At 43.9% G+C, this 18387-nt stretch overlaps 1 protein-coding gene across 1 annotated transcript in view; it reads left to right on the top strand.

Annotated features, from left to right (window-relative positions):
- The window catches only part of ABCA4 (ATP binding cassette subfamily A member 4), a 136638-nt gene that overhangs the window by 58163 nt on the left and 60088 nt on the right, over window positions 1-18387 (top strand). The window contains exons 12-16 of the mRNA XM_060006407.1: window positions 5137-5342; window positions 5997-6173; window positions 8233-8455; window positions 11740-11961; window positions 13829-14033. Of these exons, the coding sequence (XP_059862390.1) occupies window positions 5137-5342; window positions 5997-6173; window positions 8233-8455; window positions 11740-11961; window positions 13829-14033 (1033 nt within the window). The remainder of the gene's footprint in view (window positions 1-5136; window positions 5343-5996; window positions 6174-8232; window positions 8456-11739; window positions 11962-13828; window positions 14034-18387) is intronic.

Raw genomic sequence — 18387 nt, 5'->3', positions numbered from 1 at the left:
GAAGTCAAATTTGTAAGAGGCAGGATTGTAGAGGCCGTGTCTCTCAGAGTGTAGTGCTTTTCTTATCCCTGAAGACTCATCCCTCACATGTCCCGGGCGTATTAGTCAAAGTACTGTGTCAGCACAGAGTACCAATCCCCTTTGATTATCAGGTTCAAGCAGAAAAAGAGATTCTTTCTCTCTTTGCCTCCACTGGACATCCTTTCCCACTTAATAGATAATTTATCTATTACTTAATGTATTTGAATTAGAGCTGGAGAGGTCACAGTTGAAGAAGGAAGCCTGCTGCTACTGTAGCTGCTTCTCCCAAGGTAGTGTTTGATTTAGCTGTGTAAACAAGTGACTGCATTCTCCAGAGGTCTTAAACACAGCTGCCTGCCCTGGAGAGAGCCACACCTCTTCCGCCAGGGTGCACTCTGGTTCCTGGTGAGTATCAGCAAAACAACAAACAAGGAATTGTAGGATATGTGTGGGCTTCAAATGGCAGTGGTCCTGCCACCCAGATTTTGGCTACAGTGGTTGGGAATGGAAGGAAACAAGGAAACCTCTTCTCTTGCTTTACTGCCCTTGGCTATCCCAGGGCATTATAACAATCCTCTTTGAGATTCTGAATTCTGCTTGCAAAATTTGCCCAGAATGGGCCTCTGAAGCCGTGAGACAATGAATTTTTAATCAGTGAAGATGCCCTTTGAATTTCTTTCCCAGTACTGGTGCTATTTTTATGCTGAGCCTCTTACACTAGCCATTACTTACCTACCTACAGTATTCTTCCCTAACATCCATGGTCACACAGTTTCTCTCTGTGTAGAACCAAACAGCTTTTATAAACAGACTCTTTGGCTTCAGTCTCATTAGAACCTACGATGTGTTAACTTACAAGCTAATCAGACCACACCAGATATGTCAAAATCCGAAACCTTGGTTAAGGGTTTAGTCATTCATCATTGTCTCGCAAACACACTCATGTACACACTCTCATCAATATACATGCTCGTTAGCCAAGATCTTAACTTCAGGGACCAGAGCAAGTACCAGAAGGGAACGAGGTCATTTGCTGTTAGGCAGGTGGCCTCCCCATGAGAATGCAAGGGTACATCATGAATCATACCTCAGTGGATGACCCAGGGACTTCTGACTCATGTCCACATCTGCAATTGCTCTGCCTTGACCTCAGGAAGATGTTCTGGATTAGCTTCATAAGACCTTCCTCTGGTAGAGTTGTCTGACTTTCACCTAAGGGCCAGTGAGCAAGCTAGTGAACACCAGTGGCTTAGGACCCACCCCACTGCCACCCTCCATTGCCCAGGTGGACACAGAGCTTTGGCTTCTGTCCGTTGCATTGTTCTAACTAGATGAGTTGCTATAGATCAGCTTGGGATGGGTTATGTTCCCAGCCATATTGTTTTTAAAAAATAACTGCCTTCTTCCCCAGACAAACAGCTGTCATAAATGAAAGGTAATCTGGCAGGGGCTTAAAAGCCACTAGACTCTTGATTTTCAAGATATTTTGCAAAAACAGTAATAAAAATGGTATTCATCAAGTCCTCATTCCTTGTGAAATAGTTTAGTATCCTACATGATTAAAACACAGGCTCTCTCCAGAGGAAGTTTGCTCATCGTGCCTCTTAAGAGAGCTTGGAGTGATAATCATAAAGTGGTTGTGATGATTCAAGGGGTTAATATAAGCAAAGCCCTTGGACCAGTTTTGGTCATATTGTGAGCCTGCAGTAAGCATCAACTTTTATTCTTACCAGGCAGCACTGGCTGGCCCTTCCCAAACAAGTTCATGTGATCTTTAGAACACACCTATGAGGTAGGCGTATCTCCAGTTTGCAGATAGGGAAAGAGAGGCCACACAGTTAGGAAACAGCAGAGTGGGGATGGCATTCAAACACTACCCTGTACCATCTTTCCAAAGATGATAATTCAACTCTGAAAGTGGATCAGATGTTTCAGGGTAAAAATGAGTGTTTGAGAACCTTTTGGTTTTGTTTTTCCAGAGAGTATCAGGGTACCAGTCAAGGGGGATGCAACAGGAAACATGACTGTGAATCAGCTGCCTGATAAAAGAGCCAGGATGGAGCCCACGTCATTGCAGGACTCAACGATATCACTGAAAACATCAGTGCTTATTCCAGTATAGATTTCCCTTTAAGACATGAAAGGAGAGTTCAAAGAGAATGGGCTAGATTGCTCGGAAAGTCACATTATTAAAATGTGTTTGTTTTTATTAGCTTTTTTGCTTCACTGAGAGTTATACTCTTATTAACATTATATAAAAAATTCACCTTTCACTAATTTCTCCTAGTTTACCATCTGATTTCGGGTGCACAGGATTATGTTCAAAACACACAGTAGTAAAGTTATATTTCTTGCAGCATTTGGGACTTCTAAATTTGAATTAATTCAATTCAGTGGGCACTTATTGAGTCCCTTTCATGAGGAAATACTGTTCCAGAGACCTAATGAATAAGACATGGCCCCTGACCTCCGGGAACTTACTGTCTCTAGAGCTGTGCTAACCAATGCAGTAACCGCATGTCGCTATTTAAATTTAAATAAATTAAAGTGAAAAAATCAGTGCCTCAGATGCACTAGCTACATTTCAAGTACGCAATAGCCATATGTGGTTACTGGCTACCATGTTGGATAGGGCAGAAATAGAACGTTTCCATCATTGTAGACAGTTCTACTGGACAGTGCTGACCTACTGGACAGGGGCAAGAGACCTTGTTTAGGAATTCTGTTGCTCCCACTTTGTAGTTGGAGTATGGCTTACTCTTAGAGCAATGTGAAGGAACAGCAGTACCCTTCAGGCCTGACACTTGAAAACATGGATTCATATTCTGCTTCTGACCTATATTGACCTGGAGCAAGGCCCTAGGATGCCAGTTTCCTCATCAGTAATCAAGCACATCAGACTGTAAGACCTCTCTATGACTCCGTCTGTCCAAGGGCCCTGTGATGCTATGAGGGAATTGGTAGAATACTCTGTGTGTGTGTGTGTGTGTGTGTGTGTGTGTGTGTGTGTGTGTGTGTGTGTGTGTGTGTGTGTGTGTGTGTGTCACAGCTAAAAGAAACTGCAGAGAATTTCCATCTCCCCAAGAACTTTCATGATTATTTTAGAAATTTAATTTCAGGTTCACTCTATTTGTCAATACTAAAACTCTATATATGCGGTCCTAAACTCGACAAACTGATTTAAAAGAAGAGAGAGATAATTTTAAAATAGAGAGAGAGAGAAGTAATAGTTGTGCTCTCTTACTTTGCAAGACAGTCATGAGCACATGGAGAGCCTGTGGATCAGGCTTTGCCTGCGGCTCCTGGTGTGGGAGGAAGTCTGGGCCTGGAGTTGAAAAATGGGGAGAGAATGCAGGCTCTGCCACCGTCTAGCTGCGTGACCTCTGGTAGGTCTCCTCTTCAATAAAATGAGGATTCCAGGTAACTCACAGGCTCTGTGGGAGAGTTAATATGTTCCTTTAAGCCTGTGTTACATCAGCAGCCTTCTAACCAGGCTTCGTGCTCCCCCTTCCCACCACCAGTGATCTTTCAGAAACACGGTCTGATCTCATATGTCAGGCCTCTGCTTAAAACCCTGCAGTGGTTTCTTGGGGCTTTTTAGGGTTTGCCAGGAAACTCCTGATTTTAGCATAGAAAGCCCTGCATCCCATGAAACCTCTCAGTTGGCTGGTCACCCTGCAAACCCAGCAGGGCAACTGACCTGGCCCCCACCTTCCTTCTTAGTACACATCTCTTACCTCTCACCTCTGCTCACCTACGTTCTTCTCTGTACATTGGCACAAGCTGGGGAGTGTTTGACAAAATGCTGATGCCTTGGCCCTGCCTCTTGAGAATCTGATTTCATTGTTTGGGGTGGGACTTGAGTACAGTTGTCCTTTTAAAACTCCGTGATGGTTCTAAAGCACAGCCAAGGAAGGGAACCACTCTTCTATTCTTGCAGGTCTCCAGAAACCCTGCGAGCTATTCCCTGTGCCTGAGCTGACCTTTCCCTTGCTTTCTTCCCTTGGCTAATTCCTGCTTATTCTCATCCTGCTCAGGAGTCTCTTCCTCCAGGCAGCCCTCTGGGACACCCCCCCACCCCTCCACTGGGCTGCTAGACTACCCTAGGCTTGCTTTCACCAGAACCTGATCATTCTGCATTCTGATTGTTGGCTTACTCCAACCCTCTCCCTCATTAGGTCTGGAGTTTCTTTTAGTAAGAGATTTTATCTTTCCTCCTTGTATCCCCTGGAGCCAAGCAGGCTCTGGCACATTGCAGGCTCTCAGTAAGTATTCCATGAACAGATTAATCAAGACAAGGCCAGCTGACCTCTTGTGAGTTACATTCTAAGAAAGAAACATCGCACAATAACCCCAGTGTGTTATAGAAACAGGAGGTTAAGGATAAAACACATCCAAGTACAAATACAACGCTTTAACAAATCTGTAAAAGTGGACAATTCCCAATATTCAAATTAAAAGAAATTCTTAGTTTTGCTCTTTTCTGGGTAATAATTTTTTTCTCTTCTGGGGGAGAAAAAAAAAGACATGTTAGGAAATTCCTCCTCCATCCTCATTACCTGTCATAAAATTGTAACTGGGAATGATTTCCCTGATGAAATCACTTTGGCTTTCTGTTATTTTCTTTCTTCCTCCTTGTTCTTGCCTCAGCTGGCCATCCCTGTGTGTTTGCAGAGAGGCAGGAAGGTTTACCGCTGGGACTGTTTCTCTCTCTCTTTAAAACTCTTTTATTAGCAGCCTTTCTGATCTTCAAAGCAGCTTGTATCTGATGTGACCCCACTCCCTTGACTCCCCATGCTGGGGAGTGAGAGCGGGGAGTATTTTTGTCATTTTGACGACTTGCATACTTCGACAGCCCGATAGTGCGGTCCTCACTAAATCTGCAGGGATGAGAGCAAGTCAGCGTTCCTAAGCCCCCCTTTCACCCCCAAATCTAGACACACTGAAAACTTGACACCAGACCCCGGAGTTAAGCAAACAGTAAGTTTATAGGTCTCCTTGCTTTTGACTCCATCCCCTGAGGCAGCATCCCTGATCCTCTGCCCTTTTTTTTGCAGTTGAGTCTTTGCAGGTGGTGCTCCTCAAACTCTCTCAACCTTTGTGATTATCCAACAGTGCTTGATCCTGGATAAGTTTGAAAGCTACGATGATGAATTTCAACTCACCCAACGAGCCCTGTCTCTGCTGGAGGAAAACAGGTTCTGGGCTGGTGTGGTATTTCCTGACATGTATCCCTGGACCAGCTCCCTACCACCCCATGTGAAGTACAAGATCCGAATGGACATAGATGTGGTGGAGAAAACCAATAAGATCAAAGACAGGTGATGTTTCAGGAGATCTCAGAAGGACCTGGGCATCCCCAGTGGTGTATGAGGCAAGGAAAGGGGGCTCCTATGGGCTCAGGCCACCCGTCTCCTTCAGGGGCAGAAAGGTTACTCAGAAAGGCACAGAAGCACTTTGGTATCAAAGAACTAAGCTAGACAGTAGATCCTGCTAGTTGGTGGGACCAGGAGAGTTCAGCTACCCTGTCTTTACCCCCTCAACTCAGAGCTTGTCCCTGGCTGGCCTTTGTGCAATTTGGAGATGAAAACCTCTAGGTACTGAGTTATCTTCACATAGAAATTCTGCAAATGAGGTTTCACCAAAGTCCCTGGGAAATTACATTTGGTACAGAGTAGGGGATTGAGACTGGACTCAGCCTGTAAATCAATTAAATTAAGTTAAATCAGAGGAAGTGAGATATTTTGTAAAGCTCAAATTAGAGTACTTGAATGAAAGCAATTACAAATCGTGCTGTGGCTAATGTTCATAATTGGGATTTAACCTGTGAACTGGAAAATAGAATCAGATAGTGTGGAAAAGTTCAGGGGAAAGTTTCAGGAGAGTGAATACGGAGTCCCCTCGTGCTTATGACCAATGAGTGAGCTGTCCATTCCCATTCCCATCCTTTGTCCCTCTCTCCGGTTTCTTCTTAGATACTGGGATTCTGGCCCCAGAGCTGATCCTGTGGAAGACTTCCGATACATCTGGGGCGGGTTTGCCTATCTGCAGGACATGGTTGAACAGGGGATCACAAGGAGTCAGGCCCAGGCTGAGGTTCCAGTTGGAATCTACCTCCAGCAGATGCCTTACCCCTGCTTCGTGGATGACTCGTGAGTCTGAGGTCCCAGTCCCGCTCCAGGACAAGCTGATTAGGTTGCTGGGGTGGGATGAGGTGGAGGTGCTCCCCAGGCTTCAGTCTCTTTGGAGGAAAAAAACCCGGGGCGTGGGGCCCGGCTCAGGGAGAAGGGAGCTCTGATTGAGAAGCCTGCTTCTCCTTGACTCCAGGCAGGGTCACATGAACAAGTGGGAGAAAGGAGCTGGTGTTGTGGGAGGAAAAGGGAAGGTGAAAATTAAAGCAGGGGAAGTGAGGTTGGGGGAGGGGACAAAGGCTTTTAAAATTTCCACTACGTAGTATGTTTGGTATGTGGAAGGGTTCAGGTCAGAGTGTTTGCCCTGTGACTGCCAAAACAGCAAACTAGGACTCTGCATCACAAGTAGGTCCGGTTCCTAGGAGCCTTGGAATAATGCAGCTCCTTCCCTAATTAACATTCTCATGATGTATGCTTAATGAGAAGGTAGAGGGATGTGTTGGATGAACTTGGGCCCTCCCTGCCTGCCCACCCCCATCCCCAGGCCTGTACATTTGCTGGCCAGTAGCAAACTAAGCAAGTAGCCCACTGTTTTCTGAACATGCATTTGGGGGGTGGTAGAGGGAGGGACAAAGAGGGAGAAGGGGCTGGGAGGGCTCATTTACTATGGTGGATGGGGGCAGAAATGCTCCCAAGGACAGCAGCAGAGATCTGCAGTTGGCTTAGGGATTCAACTCCTAGAAGAAAACTGGGAAGTTCACCATAGTGTACGTGTGGGTTTGTGGGGATCAGGGAGGAGTTAAACATGCACAGCCTGTAAAAGGAAGAGTCAAATTGCCAGCTGGCAAGGTAGTAAAATAAGGCCCAGTATGGGTGTAACACCTCAGTCCAATCAGTTCTCCTTCAGCTCTACAGAAGACTAAGAGAGATAACAGGGGCTGTTCTGCAGTCAGTTTAAGTTTGGACAATAGGCAGAAATGGAAAATGGAGCCGGGGCAAAAGCCCAGCTCTACTTCTAAGATCAGAACAGGAGTAACCGGCAAGGAAGTGGGGGTAAACAGTGAGGAGGCGGTAGGAATTCTGGCCATTCAATGTGGGAGAGCCCTCTGGTGGCAGGTCCCAGAAGGGCAGGCGTTATGAATTTATGGTTCTCTCCCTAGGGCCATCTTGAGTGAAACCCTCCCACGCTGGAATTGGGCCCTTCCTGTGACACCCAGCAGTTTTCAAGAAATAATAATCTCAAGGGCTTTTACTAGCACATCAAGCACAGGGAAAACATATGTAAAGTTCGCAGTAGAGTAATTCCAGAATATCAGCTCTGCCCTGCTTGCTGGAATGAATACCCATGGATGTACTCCACCAGTACGTGGCTGGTGGAGTCAATGACTATTGAATCACTGATTGATTTGTTGCTGGGTCAGTTGCCTTCTGAAAGGGCCATACTGATTAGTTACTTTGTGCCTCTTCCTGTGTAACTGGGGTTTGATCCTCCTGGGTAGACAGTGCTTCACTGGCCAGTAGCAAGCTAAGCAAGTAGCCCACTGGGGAGCCCAGTTATTGATCTCACCACCACCAGTTCCCTTTGTCCACCTTCTTGGACTTCAGTGTCAGTTAGCATGTATCTACCTATTCCAGTCACATCCCACATCATCAAGTCTGCAATCCTTTCCTGGGAGACCTTACAAGAAGCTCTACACTGTGTAACATACGTAGTATGGTTTTATTTACACATTTCACTTACAGAGCACTCATCTGGACTAAACGAAAAGCTGCCTGAGATCTTATAAAGAACATCTATACTGTGTAACATACGTAGTACAATTTTATTTACACATTTTACTCACAGAGTTTTCATCTGGGCTAACCAAAAGGCTACAGTCTTGCTCTAAAGAAAAAGTAATCCTTTGGGGCAAAGTGTAATGTATTAAAAGAGTCAAGTCCATTGAGTGCCCGGTGGAGATTTTTTCTGCCTTTCCCTCCACCTGGGCTTTGTTCTCAACGTATTCATTCAACAAACATTTACTCCACCTCCACCAGGTGCAAGGCAATCTACTATTCTGCTTCTCTCCTCTTGCTTTAGTTTTATGATCATCCTGAACCGCTGTTTCCCTATCTTCATGGTGCTGGCCTGGATCTACTCTGTCTCCATGACTGTAAAGAGCATCGTCTTGGAGAAGGAGTTGAGACTGAAGGAGACCTTGAAAAATCAGGGTGTCTCCAACACAGTGATTTGGTGTACCTGGTTCCTGGACAGCTTCTCTATCATGTCGATGAGCATCTGTCTCCTGACAATATTCATCATGGTAAGCCAGATGGAGAAGGTTCAGAAAACCTTGAATAATTTTATTCCTCCCACTCTTCTTCCTGTTAATGAACTTGTGCTTAGATTAGTCATCTGGCCACCAAAGATAGCATGACATGTAGCTGTCTGGCCGTTTCAGCCAGGGTGGAAGACACTCAGAGAGACAGAGTCTTCCCCAAAGAGCCACTGCATCACAGCATCTTCCCTGCTCCCACTTCCTGCCTGGGGAACCACAATCTACATAGATTATCCAACCCCATTACGTGGACTATCTGGAAAAGCTGCTGTTAGCAGAGCCCAGCACAGGGAGACTGTATGTGCAAAGCGTTCTCTCTTTTCAAATACAGAAGAAATGAATCCAAGGAGTGTTTTCTTGGGATTACTTTCCCAACCACCAGCTGGGGTGGGAATGTGGAGAGCCTTTTCAGTGTATTAGGAGAGGAGACCTGGCATGTTTATTAATTACCATCATGGTCACACCATTCATGGCTTGACCAAAGAACATTCTGCTGCCTACAGAATCTCTAAGACCTCTCTGTTTTAAAGGGTGGAATTTGGAGTCCATCCTTTCTCAGTGACAGGAATGTTATAGGCGCAGATAGGATGCATAGGTCCATCCTCTGCAAACTTGCAGCTCCCTTGCAAGTTAGACTTGTAAATAAAACATTATTTCATAACACACTGCTGTGCTTCATGTTTAACTCCTCCACAGTAGATGATCTTTTGTACTTGTTGAATGATGGGACATAAATTTAGGTAACTTTTTATATTTATTTGATGGGATTTAGTATAAGCCTTAGACTTCAAGCTTTGCAATCTTCTGATATAGTGTCATCAAGCTTGTTCTGCCTCTTTACCATGATGATATTAAGAGTTCCTTGCACTAAGCAATATATGTGCTGATGCACAGATTCTGGCTGTGTCCCTTGTTATGCTGGATGATACCTGTTGCCTACCTGATCCAAGAATGTTCCATCACACATCCTGTCCAACCAACACATATCCAGTTAAACCAAATCCTGCCCCTTCTCTTTGCAGTAAAATGTACTAAGTCTGAATGGTTTTAGTTTAAGTGTTGCACTGAGATTCAGTGAGCTGTGGCCTTAGCTAACCCCTGTGCTAGAGCCCTATCAAAACCAATGCTGATGTAGAGGTCAGCCTGCTCAATCTGACCAGACCCAAATGTAGCTTTAAATACACAAAGGGTCCCAGAGTTCCAGAGATGAGGGGAGGAGCTGAGAAACTTATCTTCCTCTAGGGGTCCCTTGTTCCTTCCCATCCTTCAGTCTACTCCTTTCCCCACTACTAAGACATTTTGTGTCCTCAGAATTAAAGGAGTCAAAATGCATGAACAACTGACTTATGCAAAACTCATAAACATGCACAACATCTTGCAATGGCCCTGAGATTTGTTGCTAATAAGTGGCATTGAGATTTGCCTTCCTAAGAATGGACATTAGGACTTCAAAGCTTTTAGGACGTGAAGTAAAGAATGTTTACTAAGAGTTTCTTGCACAAAGGGGTTTCTCCTTGTGGGAACCAGGACATTGTTCCAGTTTCCAGTGATGGCGGAAACAGAGCTTTCCACAACAAAATAGGATTTTCCTTTGAATGACGCTCTCATCTTTCCCCTGTCGTTCCTTCCCACCTCAACTATGCAGGAAAGAAGCTGGAAGCTGGGACAATGGAAAGGTTCCATTGTTACTCAAGCTGTTAAGAACAAAAAAGAAAAGTGGTCATTAGAAGAAGACAAGGCCAGTGAAATTGTTGGGTCAGCCAAATGACTTTCATATCTGCTTGAAGTCAATGAGAAATTATATAGCCTAGAAGTTTGTAGGACTTTGCTTTGAGCTGAGATAAGAAATTAATTTCATTCTTCTGAGAATAACAATAACCATCTTAAAGTTCTTCCAGCCAAAAGCCACATGTTCAGTCAAGGTCTTGCTTTTATTGAGTTGCATGTGATTAAGGATGAGGAGTGAGCTTCCCAGGGTAATGTGGAGAGCGCTTTCACACAAAATCAGGAACCCTGAGTCTTAACCTTGACTTTTATTTAGATTTCCTCAATGTTTGCTTCTAGTTAAGCATGGCTCTCTTCCACCTCCTTTGCCGTTTGTTTTATTCCATTTTTCAATCTGTTCTGTCAGTGCCTGGCAGGCATGAAAGCATGAATGAAGAAGAAACAGTAGCAGCAGGAGATAAGTGGCACAATTTTTCTACTCAAATCTTACATGCCCATTATATATATTGCTACTTGGTCTCTCTTTTTTACTGAGAGAAACCCAGTGCTTCGGGTCACCACTACCAATTAATCAGAACCAATTCAAGAGGTGAACCGGTTTGTACCTTTATGTTCCCAAGAAAAGAACAGGATGATCTATATGAATTTGGAGTTATGTGCAAAGGGTAAAAATCCTCATAGGAGGATACCTCATAGGTAAAAATCCTATAGGAGGCCTATAGCAAAAGAGAACCAAGAAGGCCTAATAAATTTGAACATCTCAATTTATCCTCTAATGTAACTGGACAGCAGCTCACTTATTAAAAATACCTAGTTTGGTCCTATTTTCTACATAGCCAAAGTGATTGACCCACTAGTTAACATGAAAGATACTGAATATTGCCCACAGGTTCTATGAAATGTATTTGTATGATATTATGGGTCTGGAGGATTAATCCACTTCCAAGTGATGTGGATTAACTACTGATATTTTTAACCTATATCAGAATATAAGTGTTGGGTTGGCCAAAAATTTCGTTTGGGTTTTTCCGTAAGATGTTTTGGAAAAACCCGAACGAAATTTTTGGCCAACCCAATATAAATGATTAAGTTAGCAGGCCAGGCCCCAGGCAAAATGTTAAGGCTTGTTGGATGGTCTCCCACCTCCCTCTTTTGTTCCTCATCTACTCAGTATATCTCAGGAGCTACTGATGCTCCAGGACCCCCTCTGCAGATCTTCCTCCCCTGCTCTAGGCTTATTTCTCTACACTATCCCCTTCCCAAGGATTTCCTTAGTGAACACATAATAATTACTCAGTACTGATAGGTAGCTTAATATGTTACCCACCTGGGGAAAAATGACATAATTAGAACTAAAGGAACTCAACACATTGAGTCTTAAATGTGGAAATTTGGACACCAGCAGCAGGCTGATGGGAGAGATCCCTCTGGGGCAGAGGGCTTCTGAAAGCCCCAGAATCACAGCACAGAGGTCACTCCTGAGAGGGCTGGTGCCCCTGGATGTGGGTGGAAGTTACTGACTCAAGTGGTCTCTTTCGTTTCAGCATGGAAGGATCCTGCATTATAGCAATCCATTCATCCTCTTCCTATTCCTGTTGGCTTTCTCCACTGCTACAATCATGCAGTGCTTCCTGCTCAGCACCTTCTTCTCCAGGGCCAGCCTGGCAGCAGCCTGTAGTGGTGTCATCTACTTCACCCTCTACCTGCCACACATTCTCTGCTTTGCTTGGCAGGACCGGATGACGGCCGACCTGAAGCTGGCTGTGGTAAGGGACCCTGGGCTTACACCTAGAATATGATGCATTCCAGCTGAGGGGTATGTAGCGGTCTGAGAGGACCGGCTCGCCCTTTGAGGGGATCCACTTTGCCTTTTGGCACAAAGGAGCACAAGGTTTGAAGGCACAGGTACAGAAGAGGGAGCATTCTTCACCCTGAGCAACCTAAGAGTTCCTCCTCGCCAAATCTGCATAATTAGTCTGCCCTGGGGAGTAATTGAAAACCAATTCAGCTCATGGGTCCCTTTGTGTATCCATAAGAGGAGGACAACTGGGCCCATTTCACTCAGGTTTTTTTTCCTAACATTTGAGAAGATTCATAAGGGAGGGAGCTTGCCCCCTAACTATTCTGTCCAGAAAGATGTTTCCGTAAATTAAAAGTTTTTGTTTGTCTCCAAAAGAATTTGAATCAGAGCAGCTCTACAGTGTCTCTGTCATGTTCTACGAGTGCACTCAGAGAGGGGTGCCGAAATGAGCCAGTCAGGCCCTCTTGCCAAGAGAGGTCTCTGGAAATTGACTCTGGATTGCCTGACAGACCTCTTCACAATGCCCAAACAACACTGTCTTTTTCTCTAATTGTTTTCAAATGATCTATTTACACCCTCTCATTAACCAGGCTAAATAGCTTCTAAGCCCTATAGGGTGAAAATTTCCTTGTCCTCCAGAATCTCCCTATCCGTACTTCTTTGTACAATGCAGTTGAGAAAGGACTACCACCGGCTTCTCATTGGGGAAAATCTAAGTCAAACTTGTTCTCACGACTCAAGCTTATGTGGCTCTAGTGTTGCCAGGGCATCTGCCTTTTATTTCTCATGTTAAATAAGAATTAATTGCTGTCATTTATGGCACCCAATTTTCCAACATGATCACAAAGGGCAAGAAATCCTTATGATTCAGCCTGTAGGCAGAGCTGGGCTATCTTGGTATACTGCATAGACAGTTGGTACTTTGAAGCCACAACTAGTTTCTTGTGTGTGGGTCTGCCAGGAAGCTATAGTTCTGGAAGCTCTGTGGACCAGGGCTGGGCTGAGATTTTTTTTAATGGTTTTTGTGAACATATAGCTAGAGAATCCCTTCCTTCTTCAGAGAGACACTCTGAACACCACCGTGGGTCCTTCAAACTAGAGGTAGGTCACCCAGCAGAGCAAGTGGGAATAACTCATCCCTCTGCATGTGCTTATGTGCTTTCTGCCATGCCATGGACCACCTGTGGGGATGTGGCTGGGGAACTTCCTCTTCAGACTTCCTTCTGTATGCCACCTGTGCAGTTACTTGGGCTCTCCAAGGAGAACCTAAGAAAATGATTGTCCCCAGGCTGGAGATAGGAAAAGGTGACAGTCAATGTAACCTGAGGGCTTTTTGGCTGACAGAGTTCAGGAGGTCATGAGACCATCCCCTCCCTAGCCCTCTAGCTTTCCCTAGAACACTGATGACTTTATGGACACTTCTAATGGGATTCTCACAAAGCAGCTCAAGTAAGCTTCTTTGTTCTACCAAAAACTGTAAGATCTTAAGAAAGAGGTAGGAAGAAGGGGGCAAAGTTAGGAAGATAAACATGAAGACCTTTGGTCCTTTGCTGTGTTATGCTATGTGGTTTTGTCTTCTCCTGTACACTACTGTGTTCCATTGGACAGGTGAGAGGTGGCCCAGTGAGTATTGGGTGGGGGTCCCTGAGGCCTGAAAGGTATTCCCAGAATTATATTCCTGTAGGAAGACTGCCTTACGCACTCCCTGGGGTGGTCTTACACCTGGATACAACATGGGTCCTCTTTTGGCCCTCCTTCCTACCTTGTAGATTCTGTTGGGTTGGGTAAAAGACCCTCTGCTCATCTTTCATGCCCTTTTTACCCCACTGCAGAGCCTGCTGTCTCCTGTGGCATTTGGGTTTGGTACTGAGTACCTGGCTCGCTTTGAAGAGCAAGGCCTGGGGCTACAGTGGAACAATATTGGGAATAGTCCCGTGGAAGGGGATGAATTCAGTTTTCTGATGTCCATGAAGATGATGCTTATTGATGCTGTTCTGTATGGCTTGCTTGCCTGGTATCTTGACCAGGTGTTTCCAGGTAAGTGTCCCCCTCCACAGGGTAAAGGTAATTAGGTTCTTCAGATCCCCAGCCTCCCCTTTTCATCTAGTTTAAATCTTATTCCAGTATCCCATGCTTTTGGATTGGAAGAATTAATATTGCTAAAATGGCCATACTTCCCAAAGCAATATACAGATTTAATGTGATCCCTATCAAATTACCCATGATATTTTTCACAGAACTAGAACAAATAATCCTAAAATTTATATGGAACCATAAAAGACTCAGAATTGCCAAAGCAATCCTGAGGAAAAAGAACAAAGCTGGAAGCATAACCCTCCCAGACTTCAGACAATACCACAAAGCTACAGTAATCAAAACAGCATGGTACTGGTGCAAAAACAGACATATGGATCAATGGAACAGAATAGAGAGCCCAGAAATAAAACCACATACTTACAGCCAAGTAATCTTTGACAAAGGAGGCAAGAATATACAATGTAGAAAAGACAGTCTCTTCAGCAAGTAGTTTTGGGAAAGCTGTAGAGCCACATGTAAATCAGTGGAGTTAGAACACACTCTCACACTATATACAAAAATAAACTCAAAATGACTTAAAGACTTAAATATAAGACATGATAACGTAAAACTTCTAGAAAAGGATGTAGGCAAAACATTCTCTGACATGATAAACCATAGCAATGTTTTCTTAGGTTAGTCTCCCAAGGCAAAAGAAATAAAAGCAAAAACAAACAAATGGGACCTAATCAAACTTATTAGCTTTTGCACAGCAAAGGAAACCATAAACAAAACAAAAAGACAACCTACAGACTGGGAGAAGATGTTTACAAACAATGCAACTGGCAAGGGATTAACTTCCAAACCATACAAACAGGTCGTACAACTCAGTAACAAGAAACAACAACCCAATAAAAAAATGGACAGAAGACCTAAATAGACGTTTATCCAAAGAAGACATACAGATGGCTAATAGGCACATGAAAATATGCTCAACATTGCTAATTATTAGAGAAATGAAAATCAAAACTGCAATGAGGTACCAGTGAGAATGGCCATCATTAAACAGTCTATAAATAAAAATGCTGGAGAGGGTGTGGAGAAAAGAGAACCCTCCTACACTGTTGGTAGGAATGTAAATTTATATAGCCACTATGGACAACAGTATGGAGGTTCCTTAAGAAACTAAAAATAAAGTTGCCATATAATCCAGCAATCCCATTCCTGGGCATATATCTGGAGAAAAATATACTTTGAAAAGATACATGCACCCCAATATTCAAAGCGGCACTATTTACAGTAGCCAAGGCATGGAAGCAACCTACATTTCCATCAACAAATGAATGGATAAAGAAGATGTGGTACGTATATACAGTGGAATAATACTCAGCCATAAAAAAGAAGAAAATAATGCCATTTGCAGTGACATGGATGGACCTAGAGATTGTCATACTGAGTGAAATAAGTCAGACAAAGACAAATATCATATGATATTGCTTATATGTGGAATCTTAAAAAAATGGTACAAATGAACTTATTTACAAAACAAAAATAGACTTACAGACATAGAAAACAAACTTATGATACCAGAAGTGATAACAGGGTGGGGTGGGGAGAGAGAAATTAGGAGTTTGAGGTTAACGTATACACAATACTATGTGTAAAATGGATAAACAACAAAGACCTACTGTATAGCACAGGGAAGTATAGTCAGTATCTTATAATAACCTATAATGGAAAAGAATCTAAAAAAGTATATATATATATATATGTGCGTGTGTGTGTGTGTGTGTATGTATGTATGTACACACACATATATAGCTGAATCACTTTGCTGTTCACCAGAAACTAACTCAACATTCTATATCAACTATACTTCAGTTTTCAAAAAAATCTTATTCTTTCTAAGGTCTTTCAACTTGGACTGTCAGAACCCGCATTTGAAACTTAAGTCCAGGAACTAAAAATCCATCAGTGAATGCTGTTGGCTCGACTTTAGAAACAGATTTAGAATCTGATCCCTTGTCACCAACTCTATACAACCTTCCCAGTCCAAGCCTCCTTCTTCTGTCATCATCTCCTACCAGTCTGTTTTCCACACTGTGTTCAGAGAGATCCTTTCAGAATCTAGGTCAGATGGTGTCAACCCTCTGTTCAAATTCTTCAGAAGATGGCAGTGTAGGGAGATCCTGAACTCATCTCCCCTCATAGACAAGTGAGTCTACAGCTACATATGGAACAATTTCCTCTTTAAAAAAAACCTAAAGTCTAGCTGAGTGATGGCTACACATAGGCAAAGGAGAAGAAAAACACATCAAAGTGGGTAGGAGAGTCTAGGTCACAATCTCACCATAAGCTTGGCACAGTGACCCACAACCAGGAGGGATCTCAGAACCCAAAGCTTCTCCATGAGGAACAAAGTATTCAAACCCCACATCAGGCATCCCGACTTTTAAAACATGCACTTGAGATATGAGCCCCCAAAACATCTAATTTTGAAAACCAACAGGGCTCACATCCTGAGACCCACAAGATGGTAGCAATCTAAGAAATGCCACTTAAAGGGCGTATGTGCTCAGACTCACCTGTCCAGGGCCCAGCTTAGAGGCAGCTGATTGAGTCCAGGCTTAAAGTGAAGGAGACTCACCTATTTATACTAAAGTGTTAGCCTGAGGGGCAGGCATCTAATTTAACACACACATCTGGTAGCCTGCTGGAACACTCTCTGTGGGCAAAGACTGGAGGGCACCATCTCTGTGCTCTCCCTTTGCTTGCTCCAGAACACCAGTGTCTCCTGGACAGAAGCCTTTACACATATCTCATGCCCTGATTTTTGTGGCTGCCTCTAAGGAGATAACCTCTTCATCTCCTGGCTCTGAAAGCTTGTGTTCCTGGTCACTTGGGACTGTAATAATTGGTGTCACCCAGAAAGGAGCTCATACCCCTATCTGGTGACCTGGTTTTTGTGACTGCTGCCAGGGGACACCTTTATATCTCCTGACTCTGGTGGCCAGTGGGGCTTATGCTAGTGGATCCCACAGGACTGTAATCAATGAAGAAAGAGTTCTTAAACAGCTGTCACCACCAGGGCACAGTAAGAGGCAACAGACTCAGGAGCTAAGTCTTTCTGTGAAGAAGGCCTATTAGCTAATCCTCATGATTGTGTCCTAAGGGATAGGTTTCTAATTAAACATGCATCTCGGGGTTAACTGTAACCCTTTCCAGTCCTCGGAGTGTGGGCACTATCTTTGTGCTCTCCCTTTGCCATGCTCCAGAGTGTCAGTGTCTCCTGGAAGGGATCTTTACATGCATGTGGCACCTGATTTTTGCAGCTGACATCCAGAGGACATCCCTTGATTGCCTGACTCTGAGGCTGGAGTAGCTTGGGTTCTTGGGTTCCATGGACTGTGGCAATCAGAAGGATGGTTCTTGGCAAGCTACCACCCACAGGGCACTGCACAGACAGTGGACTGAGGAATACACACCAATCTTTCTGTGAGGGGCTGCTTTGCTTGTCCTGGATCTTTGGACTGAGGGGAAGGCTTCAGGTTTGGCACATATTTAGTGGCCTACAGAGCAGCTCTCAAGGAACGCAGGCTGTGGATGCCATCTTGGCACTCTCACACTGCTCTACTCCAGCTCACCAGTATCTCCCAGAAAGGAGTTTATGCACTTGTCTGGAGCCTGGATTTTTGTGATTGCCACCCAGAGGACACCTCCAGATCATCTGGCTCTGGTGACCAGTGAGACTTAAGTTTGTGGCCCCTTAGGACTGTATACATTTGAATACTTATAAAAGCTGCTGCCCAAGGGTCTGGCTTCCAATCACCTGGCATCTAGGTGCTGCTGTCCTCCCCTTTGAGACACTGACAGGTCTTAGTACATCCTCAACTACCAGGAGCTATTAAAAATATAATAGGTTGCTTGGACAAACACAGAGGTTTGAGGGACAACTAGAGCTGGGGTAGGGCTGAACAAAAAGTTTCATCTCCTACATCAAGCCACTCCTTCAAGACAGGGAGAAGTGATTGTTTCATTTACTGTATAGAAGCCAACACAGAGAGTCAAGCAAAATGAAGAAACAGAGGGATATGTTACAAATGAAAAAACAAGATAAAACTTAAGAAAAAAAAACTTAATGAAATGGAGATAAAAATTTACGTGATAGAAGTTCAAAGTAATGTTCATAAAGCTGCTCACCCAAACTGAGGAGGAATAGATGGACAAGGCAAGAACTTCAACAAAGAGATGGAAAATATAAGAAGGTACCAAATAGAAGTCACAGAGCTGAAGAATGCAATAACTAACTGAAAAATACTCTAGAGGGGCTCAACAAAAGACCAGATGAAGCAGAAGAAAGGATAAGTCAACTGAA

Source organism: Delphinus delphis, chromosome 1, assembly GCF_949987515.2.
Source record: "Delphinus delphis chromosome 1, mDelDel1.2, whole genome shotgun sequence".
Taxonomy (NCBI): Eukaryota; Metazoa; Chordata; class Mammalia; order Artiodactyla; family Delphinidae; genus Delphinus; species Delphinus delphis.
This window is presented reverse-complemented; position numbering and strand designations above follow the sequence as displayed.